Raw genomic sequence first — 14,445 nt, forward strand, 5'->3', positions numbered from 1 at the left:
TGTATACTCAAAATTGAGGTGTTCCATGTGGCTGTTATGGGGATCTGCGAAGAGAGAGGGTCCAGTCCAGGCTGATGTTGTTCTCATTGTAGTTGATGTGGAGAAGCTGCACAGGGATAAGGTCTTCACAAGGGCTAGAATGTCAGAAAGAAAAGGGAAAATGTATCATGAAAATAAAATTGAAGTAACAGAACTTCACATTAAAGATGGAGATGAGCAAATCAAACTTACTAAACTACCGAAGTTTGTTCTGAACTTGGCAAAAAGGTTGGTTCCCTTCCAAATGAAACTTTTTGCAAAGTTTGGAACAAGTTTGGAAAGATGGTGTCTGCACATGTAAAAAAAAAAATGGGTTTCTAACCAGTCCACGCTCTCCAAGTGTCACTCTCTTGCTCGGCCAATTACCAGCTGAGATGAGACAGCATTGTGGACATTGGGTTACTGTGCTGTCTTTCTTAAAATCTGCCCAGCCAATCGCTGGCTGTGGTACTGTCCAGTCTCAATCACTGATTGGCTGAATGGGATTTGGAGGCCGGAGGGGGGGGGGGAGCACTGCGAACAAAGGGAGCACGGACGGGTAAGTATAGACAAGCACATATTTTTAACTGCACTGAAACAGTTAAACAATTGCAAAAGTTTAGCTGTTTTAGTGCGGTTCGTTTGGTTCAGATGAATCCAGACTTTATGTTAAAGTTCGGCAAAAGTTTGCTAATCTCCAGTATTTAGCAGCATATAACATTGACCATAATGTCATTCATCCTTCATCTTTTCTATAAATTCCATAAATCCATTAAATGTCATTTAACTTAGAAATAGGAGTAACACATAAATCATATAAAAGTAATCATAATACAGTTCTATATACAGTATAAATAAAATGCAGTATAAAAAGCTATGCTGATACAGCAGTGGGGAACAATCTACAAGGAAACATCTCTGTAAGGCTTCGCTTCATTGCCTTTTGATGAAAATTTTATGTTAACAAAGTTTTTCAAATGATGCCACAAATCTTTAGGATTTGGTCATTCCAATGTCCTTTGCCTTGAGCCTCAGTTTGTGTGGAAAAGAGATGGCAGCATGGGGAAGAGATGAATACTAGATGGCAGTGTTTTTTAGAAGATGATGTCTATGTATTTTTTGTTATTGATGTTGTTTATTGCACCTTCAAGCAGATGAAGAAGAGTGAAGCCATCTGCTGACATACTTGGTCACATCGTAATGTTTCTTGGGTTCTTTGTCTTCACCTTAGAACACTTAGATGTATTTTTTGTTCTATCCAATGTCCCACATATATTCACACATCGGTCTCACATAAGGATATCCGATGTTCATTAGTCTAAATACATTTCTTCCACAGATCTTTTGTCCGCTTTGTTCTATAGCTCATGGTTTTCACTGCAATCTGAATCCTACTTCTATGTCTAAGCCATCCAAGATCCCTTACTCTTTTTGAACTGACAGAAACATCAGCTGAATCCACTTCTGGTGGCCTCTGGTGACCTTCTTCCTTCTGTAATATGTACAGCAGCTTTATTTTACATGTAACTTTGTGGAATTAGCAACCCCCCCCCCCCCCCCACACACACACACACAAATTTTATTTTATTTTATTTCACATTATAAAAAAATATAAACATAATATGAAATATCGAGATTTAGCTACAGAACAAAATTTGTAACCTTCAAATTCAGCATAAAAAGACAACATTCACAAAATACTATGATCCTGCATGAAATGGGCATCATACAGAACATTTGTGGCACCATTAGAAAACTATTGTAGTTTCTAGAAGTGTGTACACCTATACAAACTGAAAACAAACTCTAGGACACTTCCGTAACCTGGCTGAGGAGAAAGATCCTGGTGCAGACACAAAGTACATGAGGTGGCAGGGAGTGAGGTGGGTAAGTATACATTTTTCTCTATTTAACTGCTCCTGATCAAAGGCAGAAAATAAATTCTCCCTTTAACTTAAACAAAGGAAAGGTAAGACTGTACACGTGTAATGACATCACACATGACACTAATATTTAATAAAACATATAACACTTACATCTGTTTTACAGATGAGGATGTGTCTGGTGGCGGCTCAGGGCTTAACTCTCAGAATCTCCGTCCTGTTCAGCCTCCTGATCCCCATGAAACAGAAGAAGCTTCCAGTGTTCCAGGGCTGTTAGATGTAAGAACCTGCACAGTATCAGATATATGCAGGTGCTGTTATGTATGGTCAGTGGCAATCGGTGGAACAGACAGAAAGACACGGACAGTAAGTCCTGCGCTGTCCCCCTCCCCACGCACACACTGTTCCTGCCTATTTGCCACCGACATCTCTAGGCAGCTGTGGACAACCACGAGGATGGTACCTGCTCTGGTATAGATGGTACACAAAACACAGACAGACAAACACAATAGTTCAGAGTGGACAGACCGGGTCAGCAATGTCAGGCAGAAAAAGTACAAAATCGGATTCCAAAGAATAGTCAGAGTCAGGTGGTAAGATCGAGGCGGGCTGCAAACAGGAAGAGTCCGGGAACAAAAGCCAAAAGGTCAGAACCAGATATATAGAACAGACAATAGCACAAGAAGGCAGAGACTAGCTCAATAACCAGCAAGGGGTATACAGCCTGGGGGTGTTATATAGGAAGCCAGGGTTCTGGTCCAGAATACAATTGGACCATCCCCCTGATCTCCGAACCACAGGCACCTGACCACAAAACACATCCACTGGCAGGAAGACCTGAAAGTCACAGAAAGAATCACAACAAAGATTAACCATGAAGTGGTCAGGCAGAACTCAGCAGGAGAAGTCGGGTGTGTCTATGAGACAAAGTGACAGACAAAATAAACCAGTGTTCAGACTAATGCAAAACAAAACTCAGAAACAGAGCACAGCACGAGCTGAGGGACACATCAAGCTCCGCAAGTCCTGACAGATGCCCTATACTGCTATAGAGCCAGAAGAGGCCATATTTATATCCTGTATATACTGAGAAGCTTCATCCTAATCATCTCTGGGGAGATTTCTGGGCCCTTGTCTCCTGTGTAGATATTACCCATCTATTCCCAGCCTGGAAGCTCTATGGGATAATCTTCTCCATAGAGATGAGCAGTATTTAGAAACAATCATGTCATTTCTGACAAAGTTCTTTGGAAAACCACAACTTTCTGTATACAACAAGTCCAGTAACTTTTTTTTCCAGGTTCTGTACAGATCTTCTCTTTTCTGGTTTGTTCTCCACAGTTTTCCTTACGTGAAATGTTCACATTTACACTTTATTAATATTAAACCAGGACTAGATGTAGCCTAAGTTGGCTATGCTGAAATGATAGTTTAATAGCAGGTTACATTAGCTGCATCCTTGGTCTTGGCAAACCGACCTGAGACCTATCTAGTAGACAACTTGCTTGGATTTTCCTTGAGTAAATACTGAGAAGAGGAGTCTAAAGGATTCCAAGGTTTTCATTATTTAAACAGGTATTTGGACACCATGCTGCCTCTCTCAGGACAGTCTATATTATGAAGAGATGGTGAGGATCCATAGCATGATGTGAGGCATAGTCAGAGAGGCAGTGATGTTTCAATAGAGACAGCAGTGGTATGAATTAGAGTTGGTGAGCTGGCAACGCGCTGCTGCAGTGTCTTCAGGGTGGTCCAGTCAGTGTTTTTTTTTCTGAAATGGGCACACATGCGACACATCTTGTGGAGCTGTTAAGGCAAACCATGATACGTTTTTAAAAAACGCTGAAACACAAAGATAAAGACGTTTGCCGGGAATAACACATGTGTCAGGTCACCGAGCTACAGAAATCGGTCTAGGCCTCCACTACGTTCACCCAATGTGCCGTCAGGGAAATGTATCTACCCTGGTGGTCGGTGGTTAAGAGGACCTTATCTGTAACTACATTGGTCAGGGCACAGGAGATACACTGCATGACATGCTGGTGTAATGTTGATACGGCAAAGCGTGAAAAATAGAGGCAGCTGGGGATGGAGTACCAAGGGATGGCCGCCTCAATGAGGCTGCAGAATACCTCAGTTTCCACCAGCCTATATAACAAAATCTCCAGGGTCAGGAGATGGGCTATTTTCTTTATAATTTCATGTCTATTTGGGTGGGTGGCAACATATTTTCATTTTCCAAGCTCTGCGGCTCTGCGGTATTGAGAGCTAAATACTGGCATGGGAAACCCTGTTGATTGATGTGGACGACCCTGCAAACAAATGAAAGGTGCAAGGGGCAGGTAAACATGGCTGCTTCTGGGGCAGGTGAATGGCGTGAGGTGCACACGACTTTGTCCTGGGAGGGGGATAGGACAGCACTGCTAGCACTTACAACAGGGGAAAAGACTGTGGTGTCATCTGCAAGCACTGGTTGGGGACCATGGCCTTCGTTCCACCTAGTCGGCTGCTGCACTGACATGTGCTGGATCAAGCTGGTGGTGGTCAAGTTTTTAGTAATGGCTCCCCTGCTTATTTTTGGAAGTCACAGAAAAATGCGCCTATCCACTGATTTTTCTTTAAAGCACCACACCAACAAAGAGTGACCCCTCGTCACAGTAGCTTAAAACAAGGGGGTGCTCCGGCAAGGGTTTCGGGAACCCTCATTTTAGACGACCTTCTCCCTCTGGCCACCCCACAGCCTCTTCCAATCTTTAGCAGTGATTCAGTTTTCTCCCTCTCTGAACCACTGTGTTTGGTCGCCTCACCAGCAAACCACATGGGGTCAATCATCTTGGTGTCCAACTCCTCCTCTTCAAAATCCTTGCCCAATTTGTCCGCCTTACTTGCTGATCTAGCAACCACCTCACTGATTGACAACTGTGTCTCATCATCATTGGACCTACCCTGACACAAAGGAAGTTCAAAACTTTGGGCACCAGGAAGCACAACCTTCTGCAGGGACTCCTGCAGCATTGCTTTAAAATCATGGAAGAGACCTGAGAATAGTCCCAGGAAGTCTACCAGGTTGGAATCAGTCCAGTGGCTTTGAGTGGCCCAGTTGGGAGCAAAGGACTCAGCTAGAGGATTGACACTTCCAGTTTGTTGACTAGGGACATCAGACAGCGCGGAAGACTGTGTGGTTGACAAATTGCTGGAGGCGTTATCTGCCACGTCATTACTTGGTCATGCTGCTCTGGATCCATTAGCGGTGTAACACAAGACTCTGCTAACTGGAAGATGAAGTCAAGGATCCTGGTCAAGCTTCCCAATAGTCTTTCCCATGTTTTATGTTACTATCAGATTAGCACACACAACCTACCTTTTTTTAATGCTTACTCCAATCATACAAATTTTAGTTCGGTACATTTCAGAGGTTTTTTTTCCTTAACCCCGTTTGTCCCATGGTAAAACTGACATGTTATACATGTTCCTCAAGTCAGTTAGATTACAACTATAGGCAACTTATAAAACTTTTAAAAAATTAAAACCTAAACTAAATGTGTTTAAAATATCTCTATTACCCTCCTTATAACGCTTTTATTTCTTGGTCTATGGGGCTATATAGGGTGTCATTTTTTGTGACATGATCTGTACTTTCTATCGCTAGCTTGCTTGCATGTATGCAATATATATATATATTTTTTTTTCCTTTGGTGCACTGAACCTGGAGGCACTGCAATACCAGGTCAATGCCTGGAGAGGACAAAGCAAGCTCTTTTTCCATCTCCCTGTTCTAAAAATCCATTTAATATAAGGTCCCCAGATAGGGGACGTATCAGATATTAAACTGATAAGAACAGATAGTTCACTTGATCTTAGCCAAAAGGCCGAGAAGCGATGTATGTATGCAACTTTTTGATGCTTTTTATTTCCATTATTGCAGATTTAATGTGACGAGAGATGGGCGAGCAGTGAAGTATTCAAATTTTCGAATATCGAGTCGAGTAGACTCAACTATTCAATCAAATATCGAATCCCATTAAAGTTTATGATAGAAAAATGCTTGACACTTGGAAATCAAATTTCGACCACTTGGAGGTCACCAAGTCCGCTATGACACCTCAGGAAATGATGGCAACATCTCTGGATGCATAAAGGACAGTAGGGAAAGCATGCCTGGCAGTATCTAACACAACAAAGTCGCCACTATCACAGCCTGTCTACAATACACTACAAACACAATATAACCTCAAACCCAAAAGAAACATTTTCATGATGCGTCCTCTTTAGATTTTCAAAGTCATCTGCCACTTCCATATACCCTTATTACACATACTGTAAGGCAGTGTGGGTCTCATGGCACACAAGGAGTATACAGCCGTATACCCTCTCTATGACGTATTAGAATGCCTTACAGCAGGAAACAGGCTTTATGTTGCGCACAGCACGCAGAACAGTAGTACCACACTTTTATTTTTGGCCTTGGCACACAAGGAGTATACAGCTGTATACCCTATATACACAGATACACTGCAGCCTATTCCTCACAGTGAATATACTCCAGCTGTCTGTCTGAACACACCTATGTGCTTGTGCTGCTAGCCGGTTTAATATCAGTATATCTTTAGATAAATGTGTTCCTTCTATAGCTTTAGCTCTAACAAGGGCTTTTGTGGGTCCCTCCTGCCTAATATCACCTAATAACTAACTCACTCTGCTACACACTGTCTCCCTGGCTAACGCCTAACTCTCCCTGCTACACACTGTCTCCCTGTCTAACACCCGACTGTTCCTGCTACACACTGTCTCCCTGTCTAACACCTGACTGTCCCTGCTACATGCTGTCTCCCTGTCTAACAACTGACTGTCCCTGAAACACTCTGTCTCCCCGTCTAACACCTGATTGTCCCTGCTACACATTGTCTCCCTGTCTAACACCTGACTGTCCCTGCCACAGGCTGTCTCCCTGTCTAACAACATACTGTCCCTGCTACACACTGTCTCCCTGTCTAACACCTGACTGTCCCTGCTACACACTGTCTCCCTGTTTAACTCCTTGCCTTCTCTGCTAAACATTGTCTCCCTGTCTAACACCTGACTGTCCCTGCCACACGCTGTCTCCCTGTTTAACTTCTTACTGTCTCTCCTAAACACTGTCTTTCTGTCTATCAACTGACTGTCCCTGCCACACGCTGTCTCCCTGTATAACACCTGATTGTCCATGCTACACATTGTCTCCCTGTCTAATACCTGACTGTCCCTGCCACAGGCTGTCTCCCTGTCTAACACCAGACTGTCCCTGCTACACACTGTGTCCCTGTCTAACACCTGACTGTCCCTGCTACACACTGTCTCCCTGTCTAACACCTGGCTGTCCCTGCTACACATTGTCTTCCTGTCTAACATCTGACTGTCCCTGCCACACGCTGTCTCCCTGTCTAACACCTGACTGTCCCTGCTACACACTGACTCCGTGTCTAACACCTCACTGTCCCTGCTACACACTATCTCCCTGTCTAACACCTGACTGTCCCTGCCACTTCTGTCTCCCTAACACCTGACTGTCACTGCTACACGCTGTCTCCCTGTTTAACTCCTTACCATCTCTGCTAAACACTCTCCCTGTCTAATACCTGACTGTCCCTGCTAAACACTGTCTCCCTGTCTAACACCTGACTGTCCCTGCTACACACTGTCTCCCTGTCTAGCACCTGACTGTCCCTGCTACATACTGTCTCCATGTCTGACACCTGACTGTCCCTGCTACACACTGTGTCGCTGTCTATCAACTGACTGTCCCTGCTACACACTGTCTCCCTGTCTAACACCTGATTGTCCCTGCTACACATTGTCTCCCTTTCTAACACTTGACTTTCCCTGCCACAGGCTGTCTCCCTGTCTAACAACATACTGTCCCTGCTACACACTGTGTCCCTGTCTATCAACTGACTGTCCCTGCTACACACTGTCTCCCTGTCTATCAACTGACCATCCCTGCTACACACTGTATCCATGTCTAACGCCGGATTGTCCCTGCTACACTCTGCCTCCCTGTCTAACACCTGACTGTCCCTGCTACACACTGTCTCCCTGTCTAACACCTGACTATCCCTGCTACACACTGTCTCCCTCTCTAGCTCCAAGTCTCATCTGAAAACGAATCTCAAATCCACTATTCTATAACTGTAAAGGTCACATGGTTTATCCAGCCAATGAATGTAGGTGATTTTCTATCACTGCCTGTGTGCTCCCAGTGCCTGTCCCCCTCTCCCCCTGCATAGTTATTGGTTAAAGAAAAAAAACACCAGGGAAGGTGGGAGGGGAATTAATTTACTGGGGTTTTGATCGAATACTTGATCGAAATAGAGTATTTTGAATAGTGTACTTTTCAATTGAATACCTACTTGCAGTACTCGCTCATCTCTAAATGTGATAATTTAACAGTTCAGGTGATGTGGAGCGATGAAACATGCTTTATTTATTTACTTTCTCTAATTTATAACTACACTGATCTCTCAGATATCCATGGCCATGCTGCAGAATCAGATGCAAGATACTGCTGCAAAGTGGAGGAGGAGCCTGGATAGCATGGCAGAGTAGAGCTCCGTACAATGTGCGGCTGAACGATCCGATGCGGCACTGAGCGGCGTTCCCATCCCTCACTGAACCAGCACGGGGTCGGCTGGCTGCTGCTCTCATAGAGATCAATGTACATATGCTTGATTACAGCGTTATTGCAGCGCAGAGCCCCAGACTGGCCAGAAGCACAGATTGTCCCTCCCCGATCAGTTCACTAGACGTTCACTACTGATGGGGTTTTTAGGCCATTTAAATTCTGCAGCTTTGAAAGCAGTATCTAAGGGCCCTATTCCACCGGACGATTATCGTTTGCATAATCGTTAACGATTAACAATCTCAAACGACCGCTATTGCGAAAGACCTGAAAACGTTCACTCATTTCCATGGAACGATAATCATGACTTATGATCGTAATTGCGATCGTTTTTACTTCGCTATTTATTCATTATTGCGTTCGTATCTATTGGGAACGACCGAACGATGTCTTATTCAATGCGAACGATTTGCGAACGTTTTGCGAACGAGCAACAATAAAAATAGGTCCAAGTCTTATAAAGCGATCAACGATTTCTCGTTCGGTCGTTAATCGTTAACTGCATTTCAACCGAACGATTATCGTTTAGATTCGAACAATTTAACGACAATCTGAACACCCAACACCCAACGTCGTTAAGGGGCTAAGTTACCGGGTAATAGGAATGAGAGGGAATTTTCCTTCAGGCTTAAGGAATTGAATAACAATAATTATAATGCTTGAAAAATCCTTAAATTGCAATCCGTATTCTTCTTCCGGTTCTTCCAGCCATTCTTCTGTGATTAATGCAGCCCAAACCGCTTTACGCACAGACTCCGTTCAAACTGTGGTTCGAAGCCCTCGGCGGTGACAGGTGTGCTTTTTTTTTTTGTTCTGATCAGATTTGTCGTTTTTAAGAAATTTATGTTTAAGGACCCCTAATTTGCCATAGGAAATAATGGCCACTCTCTAACCGCTAACCGCCAATCACAGTACAAATGCAAATAGCTAAAATCTAGCAGCCAATAGAAATTCTAAGGTCTTTTCAGTCAATGCCTGACAACATCCACACAGTCACATGTCCACTATTGGCCAATAGAAGATGGAAGGTCCTTAACGATTTTGTCTCACTAACATGAGTAAGATTGTCATGGTAACCGAGCAATGTGCTTTACCATTATAAGTAGCAGAGTTCAGTCAGTAAAGTCGCAAAGCTGAGCTAGCCCAACACCCGCACTATGTAGCAGAGCTGAGCCAGCCGTATAGCAGAGTCGATACCCTCACAAACTAGCAGAGCTGAGCCAGCCATGTAGCAGAGCCGACACCAGCACTACGTAGCAGAGCTGAGGCAGACGTATAGAAAATTTCTCTTAAAGGGACAATACCCAAGCCGCTCTTATAGGGACGGTACCCAAGTCGCTCTTACGGTTCAATATTGTTTATATTGATAAGATTTTTCACGTTTTTTTTACATACATTCAACACAAAACAGAACAGTGTAGGTATGCATGTACATTGTTCAATCATGGAGAGCAGATACACATACAAATAATGAACATGGAACAAGGAGAGAAACACTGAACAATCCAGCTGAATAATAGTGTCCTCCATAGTGGCTTATGACATAGTGTCCATCAGGTTGGATAATGTGACTGCTATTAATGTTCATCCAAGCAGTCCAGAGCAATTATCTTGGTTAGCGAATTATGGGGACATGCTACCTACATATCCAACAGATTAAAACAACTTACATACAGTTAAGTAGGAACTTTTTTATCATGTACCTGTACATTAGGTATTTGACCTTTTTTGTCCGATCCTCCAGCACCGTGTTATGTTTACCCAAATCGCTCTTAAAGGGACGGTACACAAGTCGCTCCTAAAGGGACGGTACTCAAGTTGCTCTTAAAGGGATGGTACCCAAGTCGCTCTTAAAGGGAGGGTGTCAAGGGTTAAAGTTTCCCTTAAAGGAAAGTCACTGTTAAAGGTAGACTCTTTTCAAGCACTATGTATTCTCATCTTCCTGGGTGACCAGGAAAATCTGGTGGCATATATCACAGAAAAGTCTCACACTATCTATCTATTTATTATCCAATGGGGTAAATATTAATTTAAAGGGGGAAACAAAATAAATTGTTAGAAGAAGAAGGGAAGAAGAAATGAGCAAAGTTATGTTCAGCAGGGTCACCAAACTTTATTGTAAAGTTTGTTTTCGTCCCAACCAAACTTTAAATTGAAATTTAGTGGATGGCCGTCATTTGATGGCAAATAAAGGCCATTTAAAAAAAAAAAAAAATCTGTTATTTTAAAATGGCGGCCATCCACTAAATTTTAACAGTGTGTGAACATATAGTTTTTGTGTTTTCAATCCACTCATGGTTTTGGTTGCAAAATAATGGCCAAAATACTGAGCAAAAATACTGTGTGGGAACATAACCTTAAAGTGTATCTTCCGCATCAGTGGTTAAATTCTCTTATACGGAAGGTCGGTTCACCATGGATAGTGCAGACGATAATGCATTATCACCTGACCCATGGAAACTGGACCTTACGGATCATCAGAAGTCCTGGTGTTGATCCCGAAGGTCCGATCATTACAGGTACAAGGTGGAGGTGAGGAAATGTATTTACCGCTCCAGTCTTCTATATGTCTTCACTATTGCCGCTAACCAAATGAGGTGGCAGCAACTGATTGGCTGAGCGGCAATAGTGAAGACAGATATTAGACTGGAGGGGTAAGTATGATTTCAAACCAACAGAGTACAGTCTGAATTTAACTCCACACCTCGGTAACTACTTAAGTCTTCCATTGATAACTACTTAAGTCTTCCATTGATTTCAATAGGGGTCATTACTAGAGATGAGCGAACCTCGAGCATGCTCGAGTCCATCCGAACCCGAACTTTCGGCATTTGATTAGCGGTGGCTGCTGAAGTTGGATAAAGCCCTAAGGCTATGTGGAAAACATGGATATAGTCATTGGCTGTATCCATGTTTTCCTGACAACTTTAGAGCTTTATCCAAGTTCAGCAGCCGCCGCTAATCAAATACCGATCGTTCGGGTTCGGATGGACCAGGTTCGCTCATCTCTACTCATTACATGAGCAGTCGAGCACTGAAAAATTTGTTTATGTGTCCATGTAAAGTCTTTTTAATATCATTATTCTTTAGACTGTATATAATGGGGTTGATGAGAGGGGTAAATACAGTATACAGCAGGGAGAGGATCTTACTGATGGTCGAGGAGTGTCTTCTTGGTGGAACAATGTAAACGCTGAATATAGTCCAGTAGAATATGGAGACAACAATGAGGTGGGAGCTACTGGTAGAAAAGGCTTTCTGTCTACCAGTACTGGATGGGATCCTTAAGGTGGTGACCATAATTCTGATATATGAGACCACAATGACTATTATAGGGATGAAAATCATTGGAAAACTTAGTAAAGAAGCCTCAAGGTGGACATTGTAGGTGTCAGAACAGGAAAGTTCTAGTATAGGAAGAGTATCACAGAAGAAATGGTCAATGATGTTGGGTCCACAAAAGTTTAGCATGAGTATTGGTATGAGGAGAAATAGCATAATAGAAAAAGCCGCCAACCAAGAGATGACGGACAATATCACACAATATGTACTTGTCATGATGGAAGAGTAACGGAGGGGATTACAGATGGCCACATATCTGTCATAAGACATCACTGTGAGGAGTATAGATTCAGATGCTTCTAAAGTCGAGAAGAAATAAAACTGAGTCATACAACCAATAAAAGTAATGGCTCCTCTATTATATAGTAGTATATGGAGCATGTTGGGGACAATGTCTGTAGATAATAAGATGTCAGTGATGGAGAGTTGTGAGATGAAGAAGTACATTGGGGTGCGGAGGATCTTGCTGGTGGACACCAGGGTGATGATCAGGAGATTCATGAACATTGTAAACCAGTAAATCACAATGAGCAGAGAAAACATTAGAATTCTTATATTCTGACTGACCTGAAACCCTAAGAGGATGAACTCTGTGACAGACGTCATATTGGTCTTCTCTGGGAGTGTACTTACTATAGAGGAGGCCCATGTGGCTGCTATGGGGGAATTGGAGATAGAAGGTCCAGTCCAGGCTGATCTTGTCCTCATTGTAGTTTATGTGGACAGGTTGCACAGGGATGAGGTCCATCAGCTGGAATGTCAGCAAGAAAGGGAAAAATATTCCATAGAAATAACAGAGGCAGCAGGATTTCTTATTCTGGATGATTTGGAGGGTAAATGGTCTTCCTTCTCATGGGGCTCCTATCCACTATGAATGCATCTTGTGTTTGAAAATCTCTGTACATCTTTATAGTCATTAGAGAAAGAAAAGAAAATGAAATGAAATCACTAACCGCAAGTCATGTGACTTCAAGCTACCCTAGGCACTAAACCCGAAGATGCCCCATTTTGGGGAGTGTGGTTTTGGCTACATGCATTTTTCTTCATGTAGAAACATTGTCTAAATCGTGTTTTTAACTGCTTAAAACATAAACTTTGGGTAACACCGCCATATCAGACCTGACCAATACCACCAGATGTGTCCACTCTCATCTCATCTATAGGGAATCTATTTAGTTATAATGTGGGGCCATAAGCCTGATTGTGTTTAATTAAGTGTAAAAATCATATAAGTCTATGAGACTAGGCACCAGAATTGTTATCTACATAAGGCTTTCTGACTCTTCTGATTATGTCAGGAGAAAGCTGTCATGAAAAGCTTTCCTAAATTTATCCAAGGGAAAGGTGACGTTGGACACATCTGTGATGGGTATGTAATAACTGCAGCAATTTATTTTGATGGATTCCACTAGCCATTAGACACATAGCACCATGAAGGCAGATATGGAGAAATGGAGGATAGGGGTAGACACTAATATCAAACTCCAGGGCACCATACCAGAGTTATTGGATCCTTTTTAATTGCCGATTTATGCACAATTTCTCATTAAAGCAGCTTGGCCATCCTGTGCATCCCAAGACCTGGAAATAGACAGAGCACACAGAGCCTGAGGCACCTGGATTTTTGATGAACAACTGATGGAATAATCTAGGATGATTGGTATCCTGTCGTCACCACCCCACCAGATTTTACCAGACAGTTGTTGCCTATAATGACAGCATTATCCATACGATTAAAACATTGGAGGATGGATGACAACTTTTGCGTCAATGGAACATCACTAGTGATGAGCGAGCATGCTGGTCCGAGCTTGGTACTCGATCGAGTATTAGGGTACTCGATGGTACTCGTTACTCGGATGAGCATCTCGCGATACTTGAGGAAATCTCATCATCCGTTTCCTGTAAGTTTGGCCGCTATTTCTCAGCCAATAAACATGCAGGAGACTCTTTGGTACATCCTGCGATGACATGGGACCCATACATGTCGATAGCAGCGATTGGTTGGCCAGATCAGATGACCCTGCCATATAAAACTCGGCGCCGGCAGTGCTTGCTTCAGACGCATGCTGTGAGAGATCAGGGACAGAGCTGCTGCTTGTCAGGGAGAGTGTCAGTGTAGGATATAGCGTTCCAGTAGGCAGGGTATATACTAGCAATACAAACACACAGACCTTTTCAGGGCTTAAAAGCTTTTATTAATACTATTACTACAGACTGCTGGCTGGGAGTTGCAGTGCTGCTACCGTGATTTAACCAGCACACTGGGGTGACCGGCTGCCGGCAGAAAGGGGACATTAGGTGTTGCATACACACCCCTAAGAAGTGCTCAGTGTACTCCTTTTTTTATTTTGGGGCTGGTGTTTCTGCTGTTTTAGGCTATGTTCACACTGCGTACGAATCCGTACGCAGGTCGTACGCTGCCGTACATGTGCGGCTGAAACTACGGGCGTGGGAAAAATAGACATGCGGCTGGATGCGTTCGAACTGCGAACGTACGCCAGTAGTACAGCTATCCTTCCCTTGCTTGTTTCGAAGCGATCTGAG

At 43.2% G+C, this 14,445-nt stretch overlaps 1 protein-coding gene and 1 non-coding gene across 2 annotated transcripts; both read right to left on the bottom strand.

The window, feature by feature from the left end:
- Positions 1 to 5,591: 5,591 nt before the first annotated feature.
- Positions 5,592 to 5,782, bottom strand: LOC138781111 (U2 spliceosomal RNA). The gene has a single exon (XR_011361427.1). It is a non-coding gene; the product is annotated as a U2 spliceosomal RNA (small nuclear RNA).
- Positions 5,783 to 11,571: 5,789 nt separating this feature from the next.
- LOC138786112 (olfactory receptor 10A7-like) lies at positions 11,572 to 12,606 on the bottom strand. The gene has a single exon (XM_069962829.1). It carries the CDS (start codon positions 12,604 to 12,606, stop codon positions 11,572 to 11,574), a length of 1,035 nt encoding a protein of 344 aa, XP_069818930.1.
- Positions 12,607 to 14,445: the final 1,839 nt, after the last annotated feature.

The sequence above is a fragment of the Dendropsophus ebraccatus genome, chromosome 1 (genome assembly GCF_027789765.1).
Source record: "Dendropsophus ebraccatus isolate aDenEbr1 chromosome 1, aDenEbr1.pat, whole genome shotgun sequence".
Lineage (NCBI taxonomy): Eukaryota > Metazoa > Chordata > Amphibia > Anura > Hylidae > Dendropsophus > Dendropsophus ebraccatus.